Below are 25970 nucleotides of genomic sequence, written 5' to 3' on the forward strand. Positions count from 1 at the left end.
GGGGGGGGGTTAAAATGTGAAGTGGGGCATCAGTTAAACAGTAAAAAAAAAGAAGATCTATCTGTGATGCACTATATTTGTCAGCTCGATTGTCAGTAGGTACAAAGAGGAGCAACTGTCAGATGTAACTTCCTTGTATTTTACTGTTCTTGAGTTCAGATGACAAAGAGAAACAGCCTTTGTTCATTACCGCACATTTTATGTACAAGTCATGTACACACGTTTAAAGGTAATACAAAAAATAAAATACATCAAACATGAGAGATTTAATAAATAAAAAGAAGAAACCTTCATCTCTTTCTTTCCATCCATGCTTATTCATCCCCAAATCAAAGATCAAGGCTAGGTTTAAGGTTTTGACACACCTGAACCTCACCTCATACAGACTGACATTGTCAGTTAAGAAATTAAAACAAATAACTAATTTAGTCATTGGTCTGTCTTACTTAAAGACATATCATGTCAACTGAATCCAATTGTATGCCGTATCAATCAATAATTCAAAACCTTTACTCATTTGGCCCAATTCCCAACTCACTCCTTTCACTGCAGCGTGTGATTTGAGGGTTTCAGTGTCTGACCAATCAGAAGCTTGAAGGTATTAGAACAGCAGAAGAAGTAGAAAACAAAAGTTATACTCTGGGTGTGCAAATGCATTCTGATCCATCAGCGGACGGATGGTTTGGCCCATCTTCACTGCACTATCTGGGGCATCTCGCTCCAGGCTTTGGCCTTCTTCTTAGCAAGGGCCAACCACGGGGGCTCGCCCTGAGCCAGGGCTGTAGGGGCTGGGTGAGCCAGGGCTCTCTTCCCTTCCTTCTCAACCACGACAGGCTTGGAGATCTCCAGGGAACACAACACTATGGACAACGAGCAGAGAACATCTTTAAAGATACAATCACTTTTAGCATTGTCCCCAAAAAAGTAGTCCCACCACAAAGTACATTTTTATCAAAATTGCCTATAATATTTTTGTTGTTGTCTTATTTCAGGCATGTACTTGAAGATTAGTAGTAGTCATTATAAATGGGAACATTCTATTTGCAGGTGTGGTCCACAAGGGGGCAGCAGTAGATCAATCACACTTGTGAGAACAATGAAAACACTTAAATTAGAAAGCGATGCATGTGTGGTAGAGTGGGATACTGATACTGGGATACATGTGTGGTAGAGTGGGATACTGATGAGTCTAACCTTTAACAGGAGATCCTGGAGGCTTGGCTTGGTCTTTGTTGACAGGCCTTGTCAATGTATGAATGTTTTTTTTTCTGTTAAGCTCCTCCTGGAAATATAGGTTTTGTGAAGAGATTGAATTATGTGCTTATTCATTCCAATATAACAAAGTAAATTGAACCTATACAACTTTATAGCCAGTCATAAAACATCTAGTCATTGCGTCAAAATAAATGATAAAGAGCTGCCCAGTGTGCACAAGATCAAAAATATGTATTTTGCTCAAGTGTGAGGACTGGATGAATAAATGAATGGATGGATTGATTGACGCATCAACTGTTTTCCTCTCTCAAACAGTAGGCTTCTCGGTAAACAAAAGAACACATGAAACAATATGCACCATCCCTACCATCTCTGCAGGGACTTTGTTATCCGTGGTTTCCTCCAATGAGTTCTCTTTTAAGATCCTCTGCTTTTGTCTGGCCACTGAGATCCAGCTTGGCGATTGAGATCCCCCACCAGGTCCCCCACTAGGCTCTCGACCCCCAGACAGATCTGAAACGAAAGAACACAGGAGAAATGTCTTCAACTGGTGTGGAATATATAGGAGCGGCCTGGTAACTTCATTTGGCATAATGATTTTTTTTGGAGTGGAAGTGTAAGATAGAGGTGCGAATGAATGAAAGGCAAAATGTAGAAAAGCAATAGAATTCCAGCTAATTTGTTGCTCTAAATAGTCATATGGAGGAATCTCTCCTTGGTGTTAATGAGTCTATGTTTAGACAGCTCTCAATAAGTCGGCTCTCAACAGCACTCATGGACCTGTTTCAGTATGAATTGTTAGTCCAAAGTTAGAACAGCAGGAGTCCATATTCCTATAACATATACAGGCTAAATGTTTTGTCATCTGAAGTCTTAAGTTCAACATTGTAAAATAGATATAAACAAAGATGACCTTGCAAGTGAAGGATATGCCAACTAGCACACATGTCTGTAAACACTGACTGGTGTGATGGTGACTAAGATGGTTTTAGTACCTGGTATTCTCTTTGGCTTGACCATACCATCCAGCTCTGAGGGCTTTCTAGGCAGGGCAGGTTTGCTGTTTGGCTGTGGTTCAGTGAACGAGCCCCTCTGTGGCTCTATGGGAAGTGAGTGTGCTGGGGATGCAGGAGGAGTTTCACTCTCTGAGCCTAAGCGAAGCATACCCACAGAGGTCTTCCTAAGCCTGACACCAAACAGATTCTCAGGGGTCTCTTCCTCCTGGGCTGCAGGGGGAGTGTCTTCAGGTGACATGATGGGTGCTGTGGAGCTCTGTGTTGGGATGGGACTAGCAGGGACATCAGCCCCCACAGGGCTAAGTGGCTCCACTCCACTTGGGGGGTCTCTTTTTCCTTCCACAGCCCCAGGCACAGTGACCGAGGGAGATGGAGAAGGGGAGGTTAGCTCTTTGGTAGCCAACCTTTGCCAGGCAGGGGCAATGGTGTACCTGGGTCTATTATGTTCAGAACCACCAGATGGTTTCTCAGGATCCTCGGTGGCAGTTGGTCCCCTGCAGTGCTCCTGGGGGCTCTGCTCCGGGCCGGCGGCTGCACTGGGACTGGTTATACAGGGCTGGTCAGTTGTTACACTGGGCTCTTCCTGGTCCTGTGTGGTGTGTGCAGGGGCCTCAGGCTTGTCCAGGGACTCTGGAGGAGGTGTACTGCTGTTTGGCAGCTGGGGGAGACAGGCTTGGTCTGTGACTGTTTGGTCAGACAGTTCAGTGGTGCACTCAGGGCTCTCACAAGCTCTCTCAGGGTCTCTGTCTGGAACCTGCTGGAAATCATTCTCCACAGAGGTTGGCGTTACATCATCTTCCTCCCCTGGCTCCAATAAGGCTGTCTGCACTGGCACATCTGAGACTGGCTCCATTTTGACCTCCTCTTCCCTCCTCTCATCTTCCACAACCTCCTCTGTTTCCTTCTCCTCTACCTCTGCCCCCTCCTCTTCCTCCTTTTCCACTGAAGGCATGTCCTGATCTTCTTTGGTTAAGTACTCAGGGTTGATTTCCTCTGCATCTTCCTCTTCCTCCTTTGGATGGAAATGTTCCACCACTAACTCCTCCTCAGATTCATAAGGCTCACCCTCCACCTCCTCTCGGGGCTCTGCTGAGCAGTCCGGTCCATCACTGGGGAGACACGCTTCTTCCTGTGGGTTCAATGCCAGCTCATCCACCCTGCTCTCAGCCTCTGACCCCTCCATATTCACCTCCACAAGCACAGCCTCTGTCTCCAGCCCCAGGACAGATGTCAGTGGACCCTTGAGGGAGCTCAACACCTCCTGGAGTAGAGAGCCTCCCTCCACAGCCACCTTACACCCAGGAGGGGACAGGAGGAAGTCATATCCAGCAGGGGGCTCCAGAGACTTCAGGGAGCCAAGCAGTGGGGCGGTCTGGAGCCGGGGAGCTGGAACCTCAGCCTGGCCTGAAAGACATTCCTCAGAGTCAGAGTCATTCTGTATGGAGAGGGAGGGGGCATCCTGAGCATGAGACACTTCCTGTTGGACACCCTGCTTATCCTCTTCATCTGGGGCTGACCGCTCGGCCTGCTGGGACACCACGACCCCATCTGTCTGCTGCTCCTCCTCCTCCTCCGCAACACCAGCCTGCTCACGTTTCACATCTGGAGCATACATAACTACGTCAGAGCAGAGCCCAACTAAGTTCCTATATCATTATCCTGTCATCAGTCATTGTATTGGGTAAGAATTATCATCTTTCTGATATTTTACTAATATTTACGCTTTTGTATATCTGTGTAATGTTACTGTGATAAGGATAATTTATATTACCTTCCTCCTCATCCTCCTCCACAGATTCTGGAATGATACAATTCTGTCTTTCCTCCTGGAATGATTCTCCTTCAGCCCTGCCATCAACCCTCTGAACAGAGAAGAGTCATTTCATCTTAACAACAATACAGTTCATTTAAAGATCATTAAGCTTTCCAGCTTCAGTCATATGGACATGTTTTACACAGATCTCGTAGACTCATGAGCCACGCACACTGATGGCAGGCTGGTGCGTTGTGTTTGGGCTACATGGGCTGGACTCTCTTGGCTCATTGGATAGATTTTTTGAGGGGTTCTGCTCTAGTGATCAGAGTTAGGCTCGGCGTGGAACAGGGGGTGGTGGGGGTGTGTTGGCTAGGGAAGTGGAGCGAATGGTTGTGTTGGAAGGGGAGGGATATGTCTTACAGTGGTGGGTTTCCTCGTCTTGGCACAGGCCTTGTGTCGGACAGCCAGGCGGTGGCGAGCGGCAGTGTTGTCCAGGCAGCCCATGGGACTGGCAGGCTGGCTGAAGTCTACAGGCAGGAAGACCAGGGGACTGACCGATCTGGAGCCCGTCTCACAGGACATCTACACATGATACATGATACAGTAAATACAATTATTACAACCTCAATGTCTTCAGATATCTGTCTACACACATCACAACGTTCTGCTGATGCCAGATACCAGCTAAACAGATTCAAGAATGCTGTATTGTGGTTCTCCTGATACAGATGAACCCTATCCTGAGACATGGCTCAGTCTCCTACTCAAGACGAAGGAAAAGCATTCAGACAAAAAGAGGGAGGACTGACTGTCTAAACAGCTGGAGAAACAATGTCAAACAGAGGGAGGACTGACTGTCTAAACAGCTGGAGAAACAATGTCAAACAGAGGGAGGACTGACTGTCTAAACAGCTGGAGAAACAATGTCAAACAGAGGGAGGACTGACTTTCTAAACAGCTGGATAAACAATGTCAGGGACGCCATTATCAAGACCACTCAGCAGCTAAAAATACCCAGCCACTGAAGTCCCAGGCAGACCTACATCCTGGCATTTTTCTGCATGGCTCCCCCATACATTAGCTGAACAAATACAGGCCTCTGCTCTCAGACCACTGGAATGTAGGTCTAATCTACTGTTTCTGACAGCAATTCACCCTAAAAGGTAAAGAGATGGACGGGAGACAGGAGGGTGAATGACCCTTCAGTGACACCCTGACTTACTTTAAGTGATCTGATATGACAACCTGTCAATCCGAAAGTGAGGAATAGTGAGCTCAAAAGAAGACGCCAATGGGCCACCTCTGATCTTGCTTTCATACTAAAAATGGATGCTTAGGATAAATAGCTATCTGGTATATACTATACAGATTTAACACAAACATGAACATATTACCAAACAGGATTGCTCCCATTATGGGCATAACAGTGTATTTGCCCTGTGTAACCAGCAGAGTGGGTTAGATCATTAGATATATAGTAAATTAAATGTATCGTGTTTGTTATTGTAACCAGCAGAGTGGGTTAGATCATTAGATATATAGTAAATTAAATGTATTGTGTTTGGTATTGTAACCAGCAGAGTGGGTTAGATCATTAGATATATAGTAAATGAAATGCATTGTGTTGGGTATTGTAACCAGCAGAGTGGATTAGATCATTAGATGTATAGTAAATTAAATGTATTGTGTTTGGTATTGTAACCAGCAGAGTGGGTTAGATCATTAGATATATAGTAAATTAAATGCATTGTGTTGGGTATTGTATCCGGCAGAGTGGGTTAGATCATTAGATATATAGTAAATTAAATGCATTGTGTTTGTTATTGTAACCAGCAGAGTGGGTTAGATCATTAGATATATAGTAAATTAAATGCATTGTGTTGGGTATTGTAACCAGCAGAGTGGGTTAGATCATTAGATATATAGTAAATTCATGTTGTGTTTGTTATTGTAACCAGCAGAGTGGATTAGATCATTAGATATATAGTCAATTCATGTTGTGTTGGGTATTGTAACCAGCAGAGTGGATTAGATCATTAGATATAGTAAATTAATGTTGTGTTTGTTCTATAGCCAGACTATAACCAGAGCTCAACTTGGCAGGGCCTCCTGTGAGAGTTGTGTTATGTCCCCATTTGTAGCAGACAGTCTGAATGCAAGATAAAACCATTGGAATGAATTCAGACCACACAGGAGACACAAAATCACCCCCCCACCTTCCTCTCTCCTAGTTAAACAATACATCCTGCAGAAACAGAGCAGTAGAATGACATGCAGCATTATTACTGTCAGGTCAACATCTTCAACTAAAGATTTGTGCTGGGCTTCTCAGTGGTGCTCACTGCACACAGAGGAGGTAAAACCAACAGCACGCTCCCTCTTATGGCTTGAAAAACCATCCTCTAGCTTGTTACAGCTCTGGGTCAAGCTGAAACATCTCAAACAAGGCAAAACACAAGCACATGACAACTATTTGGAGGTTCAGGCACAAACTACTGCATCTGTGTGTGTGTGTGTGTGTGTCATTGAGGATGAACAGTCAGCAGCTTCTGAAAATCACACATAGTAAGATAGTAGTCCAGTTTTATGTGCCTATGGGACTATCCCCGATCTTTCTGACATCCCACAAGGCAGCAGTTAAGACTTTATCCCTACCTATATGTCCATAGCTATCTCAACTACCTGATATCCCTGTACATCCATTGGTACTGGTACCATGTGTATATAGCCAATCGTTACTCATTGTGGATTTATTCCTTGTGTTATTATTTTTCTATGATTTCTCTCTGCATTGTTGGGAAGGATCTGTTAGCATTTTATTGTTAGTCTACACCGGTTGTTTACAAAGCATGTGACAAACAAAATTTGATTTTAAAATGCTGAATGGAGTCGGGTACTCTCTGGAGGTTTTCCACTCCCTTCTGACCTCCTGTTAAACTCATGGCTATGTGGAAAAGACAGCTGAAGAGAAAAATGGTCTACCATCATTGATAGAAAAATAATAGAAGCTGTGCAATTCTACACATTTTGCCATAGTGTGGAGGCAAAGATTTGCCGTTTTAATATGATAACTGATGATCAATAGGCCCCTGCCCGGTCGGTAAATTGACCATGCTTACTACAAGTTTAGATAGCTGGCCGCTAGACTAACTTACCAATCTGACATTTTTTTGCTGACATGGGCTAATTGAGTGACTGGTGATGCACAACCAAACTTTGAAATTGCACCCCGGACCATCAGTTGCCCATCCCTGGTCTACATATTGTGGATGTATGAAGCTCAACAATGTCTCCATCCTGATTCACTCCTATTGCTCAACACTGCATCTGACATGAAAGCTTTCATACCTCATCAAAAGACACACAGCTTTCATACTTTATCAAAAGACACACAGCTTTCATACCTCATCAAAAGACACACAGCTTTCATACTTTATCAAAAGAAAGATGTGCTCTGAGACATCAACTCATGTAATTCGTCTGGAGGACATTAATTTATTATTCTTAAAATCAAATGACAAAATAACCCACTCATCTTCTGATTGGTCATGGTGATCAAATGATCAGGAGGATTGTTCACCGTGTCCACTGAACAGGAAGCGCATAACAAAGTAGTAAACTAGAGACATGGATAACTGGTTATTACCTGGTCTTCATCACTGTCGGTCCCTTCCAGACTCAGGGAGCTGTTCCTCTGCACCGGTTTGGAAGACTGGAATTAGAGACAGATGGGATGAGAGACAACGCAGTTAGAAAAAGGGTGATTGGCAGTAATAGATCTGTAGACCACATGTGGCTGGGGGCACCTTACCTTAATTGGGGAGGACGGGCTCATTGTAATGGCTGGAACGGAATTCCTGGAATGGTATCAAACACATGGTTTCCATATGTTTTAATACCATTCACTGCATTCCAGGCATTATTATGAGCCATCCTCCCCTCACCAGCCTCCTGTGCTGTATAAGTAAGCATGACTGCATGGAGTCATCCTCTTGGTAGCTTTCATGAAGCATGAATGTGTGGTATGTATTGTATATCTATTGTATGTGCCAGGAATTGTGTGACTGCAGTCACGTAGTACATACCACACAATTATAATAGGGACTGAAGACAGGAATTAGCTACGTAGCTAATCTGGTGCAATGATCGCTAACATGAAGTTGACCCCACAGACCCCATGAATACTATGCCAGTCCTGACTGCATAATGATGCGTACCCTGTGGGACACCCCAGCCAGGACAGTGTGCAGGGTGGAGTACTCTGGTGGGCTGCAGGGCAGGCCGTCATCCTCTGAAAGAGTCCCTGCGTCATCCATCTTCTTCACACACAGAGACGGAGGAGAGCCTAGCCTGATGACCTGTTTCAACAGAGAAGGAGGAGACCCTCGCCTGATGACCTGTTTCAACAGAGATGGAGGAGAGCCTCGCCTGATGACCTGTTTCAACAGAGACGGAGGAGAGCCTCGCCTGATGGCCTGTTTCAACAGAGACGGAGGAGAACCTAGCCTGATGACCTGTTTCAACAGAGACGGAGGAGAACCTAGCCTGATGACCTGTTTCAACAGAGACGGAGGAGAACCTAGCCTGATGACCTGTTTCAACAGAGACGGAGGAGAACCTAGCCTGATGACCTGTTTCAACAGAGACGGAGGAGAGCCTCGCCTGATGACCTGTTTCAACAGAGACGGAGGAGAGCCTCGCCTGATGACCTGTTTCAACAGAGACGGAGGAGAGCCTGATGACCTGTTTCAACAGAGACGGAGGAGAGCCTGATGACCTGTTTCAACAGAGACGGAAGAGAGCCTAGCCTGATGACCTGTTTCAACAGAGACGGAGGAGAGCCTAGCCTGATGACCTGTTTCAACAGAGACGGAGGAGAGCCTAGCCTGATGACCTGTTTCAACAGAGACGGAGGCGAGCCTGATTGTTTCAGCTGGAGCTGCAGGGGAATAACATACTTATCAGCCCCTCCTATCAGCTATTTTCAAGTTTTTTCAGTATTTTTATGTGTTCATAGGGAGTGGCTATCATGATGTGTGTGCAGGATTAGTGTACTAAGCAGAGTGGCTTTTCCTGTCAGACCAAGTGTTCTCCAAGACCATGCTATCCAACCCAGTGGTAGAGAACTCTTCTCAAAGTGGAATGATAAGTGAAAGTGAGTTAAAGAAGTAATAGGTTCACTCTAGCTGAGAAATAGACTGTGTGTGGTGAAAGAAAGCGGTACCACAGACACACAAACTGAAAAAAACTCTATTAGTATGAGCTCAGCTGCTCCCTAGGACACAGTCTCAGGTCTGTTTCCTCCAAGGCTTTAGAATCCCTATCCTTCTCCAAAATGACTGAACAACACCAGCCAAGTCTCTCTCTCGATTATCTCCTCCTTGTTCTAGCATGTTGTTGTGCCTAGCCAACACTAGCTGTATTTTGCTTCTGTACGTACACTCTGACCTTCGGTGGGATGCTGTCTAGAACAGGTGACAACTAAGGATGAGCCTTGGCTAGCTAGCGCCCAATCTAACCGGCTTATGACCAGACGGGCTAATTTTATCCCCAGGTCCTACAGACGGAGTGGCAACGCTAATACCGATGAAGACACCTGAATGTCGGTGATAGTAAAGTATAGGACCATAGCTACAATAGGTCATATTGCAGCCAGTCCCAGTATGGAGGAATAGGACAGAGGCTCTACTACCCACCTGTAGAGACTTGACTTTCCCATGGATGCTGTCCTGAGAGACTCCCAGACCCTCAGTCACCTCTGACAAAGGAGATTCAGAGACAAAGACACTGTCATGTGACAGAGCCTTATTACCCATATTTATTTTTGACCTTTGAAAGAAAGAAATAGAAAAGATGACAGATCAGAACATTTGTGCCTCTAGGCAGTGGCAGTTAGGCAGTGGCATCTCCATTCAATCATGTAGGACTAAGTCTAATAAAGTTTGTAGAAAAACCTAAGGAGCAGAAATGACAAGTCCCTAGCCCTGCCTGTGTCCCAAATGGAACCCTACTCCCTGTATGGTGCACTACATTTGACCAGAACCCTATGGACCCTGGTCAAACGTAGTGCACCAAATAGGGAGCCATTTGGGACGCAGTCCCTGGGGAAGAAATCTGCAGCAGGTAGCCTATAAGGCTGCATGCTTAATGAATAAAAATTCACTAAGATCTAGAATGAGCGGAGAAGACTGGGTTTATTATTCAGGTGACTAAGTGGTAGGCAGAACGTTAATTTCCAGCAGTCCACTCTAAATTAGGACAAATATGTACCTTTAAAGTTGTAAACGTATGTAGAGGAGACTTCACACTACTCGGTAGAAATTCAATGACGCATTTGTTCCTTGGGAATAAAATTAAATTGCCTGTATTGTGAAAAGAAAAGCATCTTACCCAGAGCCCTCGTCTTTCTCAGAGAGGATGAGAAGTGCAGGTTCGGGGGCGTTGACATTGTCACTAGACTGGCTACACTTCAACCCACTGTCCCCCCCGGCAGGAGCAGCGGCCTCCTTTCTCTTCTTCTTAGAAAATAAGTTCTTGAAGGTCTGGAACTTGGACTTCTTCTTGCCTACATTGAAGATCACATCAAGAATAGAGCATGGCAGAGGTTATTCATCTCCAGTTAACAAATGGGACCTATTCCTTCACTACCAGTTTTCACCAGTTTTTAATCATATTCTTTTTCACCATTTTCCTTCACATCTTTCCACCACTGAACAAATAAGACCACCTAACTGAAAGCTTTGTAACGAACCTCAATCATTATTTGAAATGTAACTATTCCCTCATGTGAACTCAAGTGAGAGTAGTTACCCTGCTGGTCATAAACCCAGGTAGCATTAATGAGATAGTAAAAATACTCCCACTGTTCCATTGATATTAGCACCACAGTGGAAATTCTCAACACCTCTTTTTAACTACTTCAAGTGTTTTTTGTGTGAGTGTAAACTCCCTCTCCCTTTGTTGAGAATAATAACAGGCCAAGATCTGAGACATTTGCTGGGTGATACGGGTGGTGCCTACAGCTCATGAATACAACACATCAAGCTATTTTAGAAACAATATGTCGATTACGCCAAAGTAGCAGCATAACCAGAAACAAAGCAGAATGGCCAATTCTTAAAAGAGAAGGTCAAGTTAGTTGGATCCATAGAAATGTAGCCAATATTTGGGAGGGGATGACTGCAACGTGAACAATCCTCGGATGGAGACCTTCAGCAGCCAGGAATGCAATTGTCTGATTAAAGAGTGAGTGCTGCTTGGAGGATTGAAGCTTGCTAGTGAGAGACTATTTATATATAAAGCCACACTATCCCGTGACTGGCTCACATGCTCTGGAAAACACTTGAGATTCAACTGTAGACAAGGCCTAGAGCTGGTATGATCACACACTTTAAACTGGCCCATTCAGTATGGCTGGAAAAGTTCATGGAAAACTTCATCCCAATAGGAGAGGTACTAGATATTTTGGATGCATACTGTACATATAGCTGAAAATGTAAACATGAAGACATTTTGTCCAGAGAGGGTCTTTTTGTCAAACAGGCTAAATGTAGGCCTAGATGGGACACATGAAGGAGATGCATGACCAGGAGATAAACAGTCAGAAACAGAAACTTTCTGACACACTCAATTTCCTTGTTGATCTGGAGAGCAATGCCATACCCAACCACAACTTACTCCCTTTGAGCTGATGTTAAACCTATTACAAACTGTTATCCCAGGTAAACGTGGTCCTTTGTAGCTCAGTTGGTATAGCATGGCGCTTGTAACGCCAGGGTAGGTGGTCTATTCCCGGGACCACCCATACGGAAAATGTATGCACACATGACTAAGTCACTTTGGATAAAGGTGTCTGCTAATTGACATATTACTATAATATACACTCACTGCTCAGTTTATTGTTAGGTACACCACCCCGTTCATGAAAATGTATTGCTCCTACAGACAGTGAGTCACGTGGCCGTGGCTTGCTATATAAAGCAGGTAGACAGACATCGAGGCATTCAGTTACTGTTCGATTGAACGTTAGAATGGGAAAAACGAGTGACCTAAGCAACTGAGCGTTGTATGATCGTCGGTGCCTGGACTTTTCAAGCACGAAAGTGTCTAGTGTTTACCGAGCAGGTGCGACAAAAAAAAAGCTTGTTGATGAGAGAGGTGGAAGGAGAATGGAAAGAATCATGCAAGCTAACAGGCAGACCACAAACAAACAAATAATGATGCAGTACAACAGTGGTGTGTAGGAACGGCATCTCGGAACGCACAATTCGTCAGTCCTTGTGTCGGATCGGCTATTACCCGAGGACAACCACACTAGGTTCCACTCCTATCAGCTAAAAACAAGAAGTGTCTCCAGTGGGTACGCAATCACCAATACTGGACAATTGAGGAGTGGAAAAACATTGCCTGGTTCGACAAAATTCCGGTTCCTGTTGCATCATGCTGATGGCAGAGTCAGGATTTGGTGTAAGCAGCATGAGTCCATGGACCCATCCTGCCTCATACAGGCTGGTGGCGGTGGTATACTGGTGTGGGGAATATTTTCCTGGGACACGTTAAGTCCCTTGATACCAATTCAGCAACTAACGTTTCCGACACCTTATAGAATTTATTCCCTGAAGAATTCAGCCTGTTCTGGAGGCAAAGTGGGGTCCGACGCGAAACTGTTATGAAAAAAATATTTTATTTATTGAACCTTTATTTAACTAGGCAAGTCAGTTAAACACCTCTCTAGGATAGCTGGGACGGTAGCGTCCCACTTGGCCAAAATCCAGAAAAAATGTAGCGTGCCAAATTCAAATATATTACTATAAAAATCAATCTTTCATGAAATCACACATGAAAGACACCAAATTAAAGCTACACGTTGTGAATCCAGCCAACATGTCTGATTTCAAAAAGGATTTACGGGGAAAGCACACCAAACAATTATGTTAGCTCAGTACATAGCCACAGAAAAACATAGCCATTTTCCCAGCAATAGATAGTAGTAACAAAAACCAGAAATAGAGATAAAATTAATCACTAACCTTTGAACATCTTCATCAGATGACACTCATATGACATCATGTTACACAATACATTTATGTTTTGTTCGATTATGTGCATATTTATATCCACAAATCTCGGTTTACATTGGCGCCATGTTCAGAAATGCCTCCGAAATATCCGGAGTAATTACAGAGAGCCACGTCAAATAACAGAAATACTCATCATAAACTTTGATGAAAGATACATGTTTTACATATAATTAAAGATACACTTGTTCCTAATGCAAACGCTGTGTCAGATTTAAAAAAAAATGTACGTAAAAAGCACACCATGCAATAATCTGAGACGGCGCTCAGACAGTAACAACATTTCTCCGCCATGTTGGAGTCAACAGAAATACGAAATTACATCATAGATATTCCCTTACCTTTGATTATCTTCATCAGAATGCAGTGCCAGGAATCCTAGTTCCACAATAAATCGTTGTTTTGTTCGATAATGTCCATTACTTATGTCCAATTAGCTAATTTTACTAGCATGTGTAGTGCACGTGTCCAAACGCCCGCGCAGATGCAGGCAAACGTCGGACAAAAACTTCAAAAAGTTATATTCCAGGTCGAATAAACTGGTCAAAGTAAGTAGAGAATCAATCTTCAGGATGTTGTTATCATTTATATCCAATAAGGTTCCAACCGGAGAATTATTTTCAGTCTCTATAAGTAATGGAACGCAAGACGATATAATGAGGAAAGCGCGCGACCAAGAACTGGCAAATCTGCCAGACCACTGACTCATTCCCCTCCCATCCGGTCCCACAACACAGCATAAGCTTCATTCCACGTTCTACTGACTGTTGACATCTAGTGGAAGGCGTATGAAGTGCAAACAGATCCATATATTACAGGGAATTGAATAGGCGATGACCTTAACAACGACCACTCTCAGATTTTTCACTTCCTGTTTGGATTTTTTCTCAGGTTTTTGCCTGCCATATGAGTTCTGTTATACTCACAGACATTATTCAAACAGTTTTAGAAACTGCAGAGTGTTTTCCATCCAATAGTAATAATACTATGCATATATTAGCATGTGGGACAGAGTAGGAGGCAGTTCCCTATGGGCACGAAATTAATCCAAAAGTGAAAATGCTGCCCCCTATACCAAAGAATTTAAGAACAAATTCTTATTTACAATGACGGCCTACACCGGCCAAACCTGGACGACGCTGGGCCAATTGTGCGCCACCCTATGGGACTCCCAATCACAGCCGGTTGTGATACAGCCTGGATTTGAATCAGGGTGTCAGTAGTGACGACTCAAGCACTGAGAGGCAGTACCGTAGACCGCTGAGCCACTCGGGAGTATTAGATGGTTGTACCTAATAAACTGTGTATTATAAATCTAAAAATCTTGGGAAGAGTCATGACCAAGACCTAGTCTGTAGTACACAAAGAACTACTATCTTGATTGAAGATTAACTCCTTGGAATATTCACCCCTGTCCCCCACTACCCTCCCAGGTCACCACGAGGATACTGCCATGGGGCAGCCACCCATCAGGGTATTCCAAATTATCCCCAGGCCCACCGCCAGCCAGCACACCGCCAGCCATTGACAAATTATTTATTTTAATGGACTTCGCCCTCCGTGTTCCGCTTTAGAAATTCAATCTGATAGAGTAGATTATTCCCCTGGTCAGTGGGAGCTATTCCTGAAGAGACGGTTCCCAGCCTGACCTTGCAGATCCTGACTTCCTTGTTCCCAGAGCGCATCACAGCAGGGGGAAGGGTTGGCAGACAGAGAGTGGGAAAATATGTTCTTATGGGAGCTGATGAGATATATTTTTTGTACTTCATTTCCTGCCAATAAAACTGTAAGAAAAGCTCCTTCTTAAGCTTGACCTGATCCTCCCTGAAGCCCAGTGCTCTCTGCAATAAAGAGATAATAGCACACTGGTCTAGAAGAAACACTGATACTTTAGCATGGATCTTGTGGAGGGTTTCTCATCATGATAAAATCATCTCACTTCAACTTGCAATGAACCACAAGGCTTCTCAGACACAAATCTTCAGGGGAGGCATAGATCCACAGATTAGATACTGTAAATCTGATCAGATAGGATCTGCTGTCACACATTGACCATAGCACTACCACAGACAGACAGAGTTCCATGACCAGAGAAAAGTGAAGAGCCCCTTTAAAGGGCTAGCAATTAGTTAAAGTATGGGTTTACCTGTGCACTCTTCGGTGGTGTCTGCTGGATCCTGGTTGGTCAACACATCTGATGGTCCAGAGGCCATGATACTGCAGTCACTGCTGGGAGGGAGAGAGTCATTGACTAAGGAGCAGAGGGAGAGAGTCATTTTTTTAACCTTTATTTAACTAGGCAAGTCAGTTGAGAACAAATTCTTATTTACAATGACGGCCTAGGAACAGTGGGTTAACTGCCTTGTTCAGGAGGAGAACGACAGATTTGTACCTTGTCAGTACCTTGTCAGCTCAGGGTACAAATCATAGCCATTGACTATGGAGCAGAGGGAGAGAGCCATTGACTATGGAGCAGAGGGAGAGAGCCATTGACTATGGAGCAGAGGGAGAGAGCCATTGACTATGGAGCAAAGGGAGAGATAATTAACTCTCTTATAGAGGGAAGCCTTCCAGGGATTTGGGCAACTAATAATGAGACCACAGTCAGTTTGGGCTGAGTACAATGTAGATTCAATCAGGGACTGTATTTCATTCATCCCTATTTACTGTAACTCAGCTGTGTGCGTCTCCACTGAGGGCAACAACCACATCCATAACCCTGCTCTCTATATAAGGAGAGATCAGGGATGGTCTCAGCCTACCAATCTCTCTCTACTACAATGCCCTCAGTGACACCGCCCTGTCATGTCACAGGATGAGGCTGAGATAAGCAGCCTGTGCCTGGGGCAGATTACTGGAGGGGGCTGCCTGGGGCTGGAGCTAGCGCTGGTCTGGAGCTCCCAGCAGGATAGCCTCAGACACGCCATGACGACCCAGCAGGAGGAAGCCATCAGCGGTCAGTGACAGCTAGTCTCAACCTCTGGCCCCACGGAATGGCTAAACAGGATGTGGAGGCAATTTGGATTTCGACCGCACATGCAAAACGAGTTACTCCGTTAATAAGGTAATTACCTCCTCTGCCTATATGGCTTCCTGCCAACTCTGTCAAGAACCTGATGTGCTCAGAGCGGCTATGTTTGTCAAAATCTATATCCATGTCTCGGGGGCGGTCATAATGAAGAATTCTCAAATATAATATCTTAGGATTGACTTGTTTATTTCCACATTATCTTAAGTCTGGATGTGATGATTATAAGAACAAGGAACACCCAACAGAAACAGTGAACGAAAGGATTAGAAGTTACAATACTAAAACGTGTAATCTTTACACCCATCAGTGTAGTACAAATACCTGAGGCAGTCAGAGAATAAATATAAACCCAGCTGAGAAAATTCAAAGGCAGTACTGTCTCATGGGAATAAGCAGCTGCAGTGCGTACTGGACTCCGCTTCCTGGTGTGACATAAGCTGCTGGGAGCCTCCTGTGTCTGCTGTTACGTAACATCTACAGTTACATCCCTGCTGAAGTCCAAGGCCCTGTCCCAATATCTTGAAGCTATTCAACTCAGCCTGAGACTACCCCATCCACGTCATTGTTGTTCAATAAGAACAGAATGTTCCTTGTGTGAGATAAAACATGTGCCTTCTGTATCTGAAATATTCTTCAATAATCAATAAACACATGGCAACTTCATTATTCCAGCTGTGAGAATATCATATGTTGAACTCCTAACTGCAGGTCTTTCTCAGTGCCACAAAAACATTTGATTACATTAGTTTAATTTGTTTATTTCAACCATTTACAAACCCTTGACAGTTATAAATAAACATACATTCCAACTGGCTTCCCTGTTCCCCTGACAACGCTTGTACCAAACAGTACAACAGACAGGCCCACTCCAGACTAGCTAAAGTTACTACTAGACAACACATTGTCTGAGAAACTGACGCTTCTCTCAGGTGTTTTCTTTTAGAATGGTTTTCATAACAGTTTTCATAACTACTCTAACAGAAAGCACCTGAGAAAAAGTTCAGTTTCTCAGACAATGTGTTGTCTAGTAGTAACTTTACTGACCTAAATATATTATATAAACATTGTAAGTATTATTTTAGTGAGTTGAAACATTCCACAATGTTTGTCAGCCCTTTGAATTGAGAGAGAAAGAGATCCAATCTGCCTCTTCATTTCCTCTGTATCTCTGAGTAAATGTTACCTGCTTCACAGAGAAATAACACTTCAGAGATACAGACTGAAAACCCCCACCACCAATACCAAGGGAGACAATGTGTGACTGAAAACCCCCACTACCAATACCAAGGGTGCCAATGTGTGACTGAAACCCCCCACCACCAATACCAAGGGAGACAATGTGTGACTGAAACCCCCCACCACCAATACCAAGGGAGACAATGTGTGACTGAAACCCCCCACCACCAATACCAAGGGAGACATTGTGTGACTGAAACCCCCCACCACCAATACCAAGGGAGACAATGTGTGACTGAAACCCCCCACCACCAATACCAAGGGAGACAATGTGTGACTGAAACCCCCACCACCAATACCAAGGGAGACAATGTGTGACTGAAACCCCCACCACCAATACCAAGGGAGACAATGTGTGACTGAAACCCCCCACCACCAATACCAAGGGAGACAATGTGTGACTGAAACCCCCACCACCAATACCAAGGGTGACAATGTGTGACTGAAACCTCCCACCACCAATACCAAGGGTGACAATGTGTGACTGAAACCCCCCACCACCAATACCAAGGGAGACAATGTGTGACTGAAACCCCCACCACCAATACCAAGGGAGACAATGTGTGACTGAAACCCCCACCACCAATACCAAGGGAGACAATGTGTGACTGAAACCCCCCACCACCAATACCAAGGGAGACAATGTGTGACTGAAACCCCCCACCACCAATACCAAGGGAGACAATGTGTGACTGAAACCCCCCACTACCAATACCAAGGGAGACAATGTGTGACTGAAAACCCCCACCCCCACCACCAATACAAAGACATCTACAACACAAACACACAGACACATCACACACAGTCGATTAAGACTAGGGGATAATAAGAGAGAGACTGGGGATCTGTATAGAGTAGACCATGGGAAGGAGTACTACTTGTTCTTGTGACCAACAGAGAGCATTCTGGGGAGAATGCAGCCTGGGGTTGTTGTCACAGCTAGCCTATGAACCATAACCTCCCAGGGTCTGACCATGTGACCAACCCCAGTCACACAGCTCTGCTTCCACAGAGGAACATCCTCTAGAAAAGGAGAGAACACAACTGAGTATGCACGACGCAGTGGGGCAACATGGTTCAGGGGCAGGAGGGTTCAGCTGGACTAATGGACTGACCTTGGACTGACTCCAATACTGACCAGCAGCGATGACGGCCTCTGTTTCATGTCTTAACTTTTCAGGGGTTGAAAGGGAAGAGAGTTGGTGGGAAGGAGCAGTATTACATTATGAGAACAAAAGAGCTTGTTAGATAAACAAAACCATTATTTAGAAGATGAGAAAGTATTTGATCACAGGGAGTTCAACAGTTGAGTCGGCCAGTTCCAAGACACAGCCAGGTTTGAGTATTGTTTTTGTACTGGGCGATCCCCTTTTTCAGTACTGGGCGATCCCCTATTTCAGTACTGGGCGATCCCCTATTTCAGTACTGGGCGATCCCCTATTTCAGTACTGGGCGATCCCTTATTTCAGAGCCAGATGCGAGGAGTCACCTATGTTATGCAATCAAGCAACTAGCAAGGTGTACGAGACAGACAACACCTTGATTCTAATGTTCACACACTCTTCAGCAGTCAGTAGACTGCCTTCTGGTCTAAGTCTACATAAATCCACCTATGCTGTGCAGAACATATAGTGTGATTGAAGCTTCACAGTGTCCTCGGAGACCGTATTCTTCTCAACATCCAGGATACTTCTAATATTTGTGGAAAAGGAAATAGGGAGTTTGTAGGAGTTCACATTATTTTATATCAAACCATATCTAAAGTCAATCCAATATAGACTAATATGCCTATGTAACAGTGCAAACCATCAACTGGGTTAAATAAGCAATTACATTATCTTAAGTAGGGACGGTACACAACACATTCCACTCAGTTATGTTGAACACAAAAATTCTCAGAAACGCCAAGGTTTTTATGCATGTTTTTTAAAGGTAAAAAATAAAACGCTCCATGTGAATATTGTTAGCAGTAGTGCCAAGCAATGATACTGGCCATTCTGTTTGGTAGTTTATACAGGCATGCCTTTAAATTTTAACTGGCGCAAGAGTCCTCTGGCAGTCTAAATTATACACATAGCCTGTGGAGCATGGAACACTGAGGACAGATATACAGTGCATTCAGAAAGTATTCAGACCCCTTGCCTTTTTCCATATTTTCTTACGTTACAGCCTTCCTCATTAATCTACACACAATACCCAATAATGACAAAGCGAGCTGCCCGCCCGGCCAAACTGAGCAATCGTGGGAGAAGGGCCTTGGTCAGGGAGGTGACCAAGAACCTGATGTTCCTTTGTGGAGATGGGAGAAACTTCCAGAAGGACAACCATCTCTGCAGCACTCCACCAATCAAGCCTTTATGGTAGAGTGGCCAGACGGAAGCCACTCCTCCGTAAAAGGCACATGACAGCCCGCTTGGAGTTTGCCAAAAGGCACCTAAAGACTCTCAGACCATGAGAAATAAGATTCTCTGGTCTGATGAAACCAAGATTGAACTCTTTGGCCTGCATATTTGGCATGTCTGGAGGAAACCTGGCACCATCCCTACGATGAAGCATGGTGGGGGCAGCATCATGCTCTGGGGATGTTTTTCAGCGGCAGGGACTGGGAGGCTAGTCAGGATCGAGGGGAAGATGAAAGGAGCAAAGAGAGATCCTTGATGAAAACCTGCTTCAGAGCGCTCAGAACCTCAGACTGGGGTGAAGGTTCACCTTCCAACAGGACAACGACCCTAAGCACACAGCCAAGACAACGCAGGAGTGGCTTCGGGACAAGTCTCTGAATGTCCTTGAGTGGCCAGCCAGAGCCCGAACTTGAACCCAATCAAACATCTCTGGAGAGACCTGAAAATAGCTGCGCAGAGAAGCTCCCCATCCAACCTGACAAAGCTTGAGAGGATCTGCAGAGAAGAATGGGAAAAACTCCTCAAATACAGGTGTGCCAAGCTTGTAGTGTCATACCCAAGAAGACTTGAGGCTGTAATCACTGCCAAAGGTGCTTCAAAGTATTTAGTAAAGGGTCAGAATACTTATGTAAATGTAAGATTTCAGGGTTTAATAATGTTTTTGCTTTGTCATTATGGGGTATTGTGTATAGATTGATGAGTGAATAAAAAAATATATATTTTAGAAAAAGGCTGTAACGTAACAAAATGTGGACAAAGTCAAGGGGTCTGAATACTTTCCGAAGGCACCGTAGATGATGTGCAGTGTAGTTCGTTAGTAGTGGGTGTAGTAGGCCAGTAGCCCTACATAAAGATGAATGCAATCTGGGTAAACCATCGATTCCCCAGAACATACAAGATGATCACAGCAACCAAACAGGAGCTCCAATGAAACTTAACAGGAGAAGCACAGTACCCAGGACAAAGCTACTGCAGGGCACAGCTGCCTGGAAGGAAGGACTCCTAGAGTAGTTACAATGGGCGGACTTTCAGGATATCAAGGAAGGATGTGCTGTCTTTTTTATTGGAGGTTCAACCCACCATTCTCTGCTATGCTGAGTTAACACTTTTCATTGGGTGGAGCCCCCATATATGAGGCTGCATATCCAAAGTGGATGGTCTGCTCATCTCATCACAGCACAGTTTTTAGTTTTCAAAGTTTTTTTCAGCTGTTGAGTAAAACCTCACATACCTTAATGTTTGTGTTGAACCAGAGCCACAAACCCATGGAATTTCCTCTCCTCACTCTTTCTAAATGAGAGGAGTGACTAAGTCTGACTTTGAAAAAAAGCTTATTGAATTTACAAGTTGTATCAAGGGTGCATTCAGTACGGAAGGGTTAGGCTACACATCTGTCCCAAATACGAGTTGTGTGTAGCAAGAAAGACATTCTTTGTGTTGCGCTCACATGATGTTGTGTGCAACAGGGCTTAACATGCGTGAATGCATTAATCTAGCTTGAACATATTAATCCAACAAGAGGAAAAATAAACATTTTGGTGTTAGTAGTATAGCATAGCTCAACGCAGCCTTCCTTACCCCTGTTCTGTAGGACAAGAAGGATTAAACCAGATCAGACAAGTTCCATCTGGAAAAAGTGAGGCTTTACGGTCCAATATCAAGGAAGGATGAGTGTTTAAACGAGAACCATGTGAAACGGTGCAGGTGTTCCACACATCTGAGCCAAGCTGTTTACACTAGCATGTTATGTTTTGTACTCATCCATACTGCATATCATACGTTCTCCATTTCTAACTCAGTCTGTGTACAAGATGTCACATGAAAGCCATTACTTAGCCAGACTGCTGCTAAGAGGAACTTAGTTGGGACAGCTGACAGACACAAACCATGAAATGGATGTTTGGGATGTGGATGGATGTGAATAAACCGTGGCAGTCAGTTACTCACTCTGGGGGAGAAGAGCTGATCCCTTTCAGGCTGACTTACTGTTAAGTGGGTCAGTTCACAGTTAAAAAAAAGGCTGCCTGGCTCTCTTTCTCACATTTTATCAATGAACTGAGTGAGGGGTCAATAAAGCTTTTATTGTCTTTTTAATGTCTTGAGACAGAGGGATAAAGGGGGAGATGGTTCTTTAACACTGCGAATTAACAGCCCCTATACAGTGCATTTACAATCTAGTCCACGAGGCTACAACAGTGGTCTTAGTTACAAATTAACTATTTATTCATATATTATGACTTGCAGAATCAATGCGGGCCTACTGTGTCCTAATATTAGGGTTCAGAATCAGAACATAACTATTGCCCTTCTCTAAAGACAGACATGTACACGCCATGTACATTAAGAAGACTGCCAGGGACAAATAACATACATGACTATGTTCACTTCAGATAAATGCTCTGGCGATACATGTATTTCCTCTGTCTTCATACCTTGCCAGGATATCAAACAAGTCGAACCAGAAAAGCAGAGAGAACAGACTTACTTCTTTCCCTGCAAGCAGCCGTAAAATCCAGCCATGGTTTCTAGTTGGGAATGTTCAAGAGATACAGCAGGCTGTACATCCTTTCCCAGCTTGTCTGAGTGATGGCGACAAGTGGAAGAGTCCCTGTGCAAGCCCCAACTGCAACTTTAAAGGCCACCAGTCCACTACACACAAACACCCCTCTTCTTCATGTACATGAATTAAGACAGAACGGCAGAAAGACAACAATAAAGACACAGAGCTAACTTTGAGGCTACCTGCCCGCCCTCCCTCCCAGTGACCTGCCTACAGATGGAGGACGCTAGTGTGAACTAACAGCCCGCCCCAAGCTACTTTTCCCACCCATCTCCACCTCCCTCCTCCCACTCCCTCCCCCGTCATTAGCCTAATCCCGAGCGGCAGCCTGCAGCTATTGTCTCAACCAGGCAACTTACTTCCGGCCGATCTGACCCGTGTCTCTGTGATAATTAGATAGGGGGTGTCGTGAGGAGACGTGAGGATTGTCCTGGCTAGGAACTCTATCCTATCCCCATCAGAAAAACAAAACAGCCCAACCAAGTGTACCACCCTGCCATATAGTCTGAGTCAACACAGACAACAGATGTCTAAATCTTAACCTCTAACTATGGCTACCTATGGTTCAACCTTTGTGTCATTCATGTTGGGATGTCAATTCATATGGACGACTAAGTAGAAAATCAATATGGGCTACTGATCCACAGGTTGGATAATAAGGCCTAATTATCAGATAAACAGCACAAACCGTCATTCTGTTACCAAACTTTGCATCTGCACTGTTCAAGTAAAATGTGTTTTTGTAACCTTTTCTGTGGGAATTGTTAACAGTTGTCCTTGTGCATAGAGTTGTATGGTTTGTTTAACTTTCCAATCAGTGGTTTTTGTTTGACATTTTAAAGGGAAAAATCTAAGTCTCAGCATCATTCTGTCACCATGGAATTGCCCAGAAGTATGTTATGGCAGAATGCTAACTTGTGCAAAACAATACACCTTTTACTACAACAATATTCAAATGAAACTAATGCAACATTTTACTCATGAATAACTCAAGTCAGTCTGAAAGTTTTTAACTGAACATCTCTATGTGAGATCAGGGTCTGTGAAGGATTTGGTAAAGCTGGATCAGAATACAACCAAAATGGCCAGATCTGCTTGGAATCTATCCAAGTGGAGACATTTTTCTGGGAATAAAGAATGTGTTCACGTAAACAATCCACTCAAACTCTATTAGCTCCAGACCTCTGAGACTCCATTTCAAAATGAAATATTTCCCTCATCCTGAAAGTGTAAACACATTAGAAGCCTGTGTCACAGAGAGTAACCACAGCGTTTACAGTACCATAGCGTTTACTCTACTTATTGGCATTCCAAAGGAATATGACTTGAGTGATAACAAATAATTGATCAAATACATCATTAGAATCAATAGACTTAGCTTAGACTCAACTCAATGTATACAATCTGGTGTCTTCTATACACCGACAGCAATCACAAGCAGCCATCATCTTAGTATTGAAACATCCAGGCAGACTACCAAACACAGAGTAGATTATCACACATGGGAAATCTCAATTCATACAAACTATATGTGGACTAATTTCAAAAACACATATATCCCTCTGTTTTAAAACTAAGAGCAATGTCTGTCAGTTTTACTCCTTGATTTTTTTGTGGTATTTCCTGAACCATTTTAAACTGCCCCCTCAGAAACCCACGTTTGCTCAGAACGGAGAAAGTAAAGCAGCTAACGATGGTGAGAAGGACAGTATGTAAATTGGAGTTAGTTCAGGAGATCATTTCTCAGTGCAAATGCAAATATCAAGCATTGTGATTGTCCTCAATTTTGTGGTTTACCAAGATACTGTAGTTTAAATTCAGAGTAAAATAACATACTGTTTTCAACTATAGTTACTTATATAAAGTTGAATTCTGAAGAATTAAATATTTTCCCATGATTGAGCAAGAGGCCCTTTTCCCCCTGTTCTCTTGAATCCCTCATCCCCTCAACAGTTTGCTCTGACTCAGGTTTCTTTAGTTAACCCCTGCAGAGTACTGTTTCTTTTCTTTACAAAGCACTCGGAATTCCTGCTCACATCTGGAACACATCTTCAACGAGCAGCGATCTCTCTGGCTCTAATCAACTCTAATTAAGGCCATGTATGCAGCAGAACTGTAAATAACAAAAACATACTGTAGAACTGAGCTGGGGAGCTAGCCATGCTGGGTGGGAGGCTGAGGCTGAATGTGTCACGGACAGACAGGGATGTCTATACAGCAGCAACAACACACAGTTCTCCTCTCTGTCTGGCCTGGTTATCTTCTCATGGTGCTGGAAACCTTTTCGAGCTGACCCTTGAAGCGACCCACTCTGCTCTCCCACTCTCCACATGAAAAGGGATCCTGCTGGGTTTTACTGCTAAAGGCCCTCTAGTCTGCCTTTAACCTACAGTTGTTACTGTTTTCACAAGGCATTCCTTCCATTCCAAATCATTTGCTGCACAGCATGTGTGGGCCTTAAGGGCACATGAGAAGGTATTTATCTGAAGGGTTTAATTGCATGGTGATAATCAACTAATTGTGCTTTAAAAAAAATGTTTTAAGTGTTGTGCTCTTAGCGATATCCTCTATTGAAAACATGGAATTAGTGCCATGGCTCAATCTGGTTGGTCCTACTGGTCGAATGGGTGTGGTTGAGAACTGACCCCTATTAAAAACGTTGTGGGTCAGCTGCCAAAGCCAATAGGCTTTCTTCATGCCATTATGGTCAGAAATAATGCCATATATCATTGTTAGAAAAACTAATGGTAATCAAAACGTCACGCCAGGGTAAGCCTACATGAGACACAGACCTTATTTTAAGTGTTTCTAAAAAATCCCCTATCGGAAAAATGAATGGTGGAAAAACGATTGGAACCATTTATTTTTCTTGCTGAGTCGGTGGTTGTGTTTGATTAAGGTTTTATTCAAAAGTATGGATTTCAGCAAACAAAGGCATGCAACAACAGAGGTCAAACATAGGTACATGGTAAGGGTTTAAAATGTACATTTAAGTATCATGTAAAGGGACTCAGTCAGAGGTTCATTAAAAAAAACTTTTTTTTTTTAAAACTCTAGTAGCCTATGCGCTCAACTCTGTGGAGGAGTTGAGGTACTTGGCAATAGTGAACAGCATTTTATATCCCTTAAATGATGGGGCGTTATTATTTGTATTCTAATAAGGAATATAAAGTTATTAATGGACAGATCATACCAGATAGCTATTGGCAATAAGCAACTGGACTAAATTGTATTGACCACAGCCTATTGAAACAGCAAAAACACTCATCACCATTATCCTTCTGTGTTGCAATAATAAGATATTGTAAAAAAATTAAGATTGTTTAAAATCAATTTAAGAGGATAATGAGTCGCAAACTAAAGATAACATCGAATTATGTCCCAGGAGATTATTCAAATGAGGTATAATTCAATAACAACGCTTCGGTAACGTTGAAGAACCATCAACTGAATTCAACAGGCTTTTTGCGAATCTAACACAAAGCAAAATAGAAAACTGGAGCGAACCATATGGAAGCTTCGCCTATCAATCAAACAATTGTCTCTAAATTCGTCTTGAAAGAAAATGGTACTTACAAACTGAGTTATATATTTCAGAGTACGCAGTCATCCATCAAAGTCAAGAAGACATCGGTGATTTGTGATGATTAGATCTGGCCCATTGAGGTCTCGTGTCT

The 25970-nt window shown here is 43.6% G+C and overlaps 1 protein-coding gene across 6 annotated transcripts; it reads right to left on the reverse strand.

Moving 5' to 3' along the window:
- Window positions 1-251: 251 nt before the first annotated feature.
- On the reverse strand, window positions 252-25970 carry LOC120062502 (CRACD-like protein). 6 transcript variants are annotated; one of them, XM_039012524.1, is made up of 12 exons: window positions 25870-25970; window positions 15211-15290; window positions 10378-10552; window positions 9684-9816; window positions 8205-8384; window positions 7634-7699; window positions 4408-4569; window positions 4003-4093; window positions 2211-3833; window positions 1583-1728; window positions 1195-1282; window positions 252-860 (listed from the first exon to the last, which is right to left on the reverse strand). In XM_039012524.1, exons 2-12 carry the CDS (start codon window positions 15275-15277, stop codon window positions 694-696), a joined length of 2898 nt encoding a protein of 965 aa, XP_038868452.1. In that variant the 5' UTR covers window positions 15278-15290; window positions 25870-25970; the 3' UTR covers window positions 252-693. The 6 variants fall into 6 exon arrangements, with proteins under 6 accessions (XP_038868452.1, XP_038868451.1, XP_038868449.1 ...); XM_039012523.1 differs by having other exon boundaries at window positions 15211-15293; window positions 25870-25968; XM_039012521.1 differs by lacking the exon at window positions 25870-25970 and adding an exon at window positions 22219-22474.

Source organism: Salvelinus namaycush, chromosome 17, assembly GCF_016432855.1.
Source record: "Salvelinus namaycush isolate Seneca chromosome 17, SaNama_1.0, whole genome shotgun sequence".
Taxonomy (NCBI): Eukaryota; Metazoa; Chordata; class Actinopteri; order Salmoniformes; family Salmonidae; genus Salvelinus; species Salvelinus namaycush.

Bases quoted from the DNA above. Each gene is read 5' to 3' on its own strand.
- LOC120062502 (XM_039012520.1), bottom strand. From the start codon at position 22,253: ATGGCTGGATTTTACGGCTGCTTGCAGGGAAAGAA. The intron at 3,834-4,002 runs GTAATATAAATT...TGTATGCTCCAG, and splicing joins GGAGGAGGATGAGGAGGAAG to ATGTGAAACGTGAGCAGGCT. The intron at 1,729-2,210 runs GTACTAAAACCA...CTTTCGTTTCAG, and splicing joins CAAGCCAAAGAGAATACCAG to ATCTGTCTGGGGGTCGAGAG.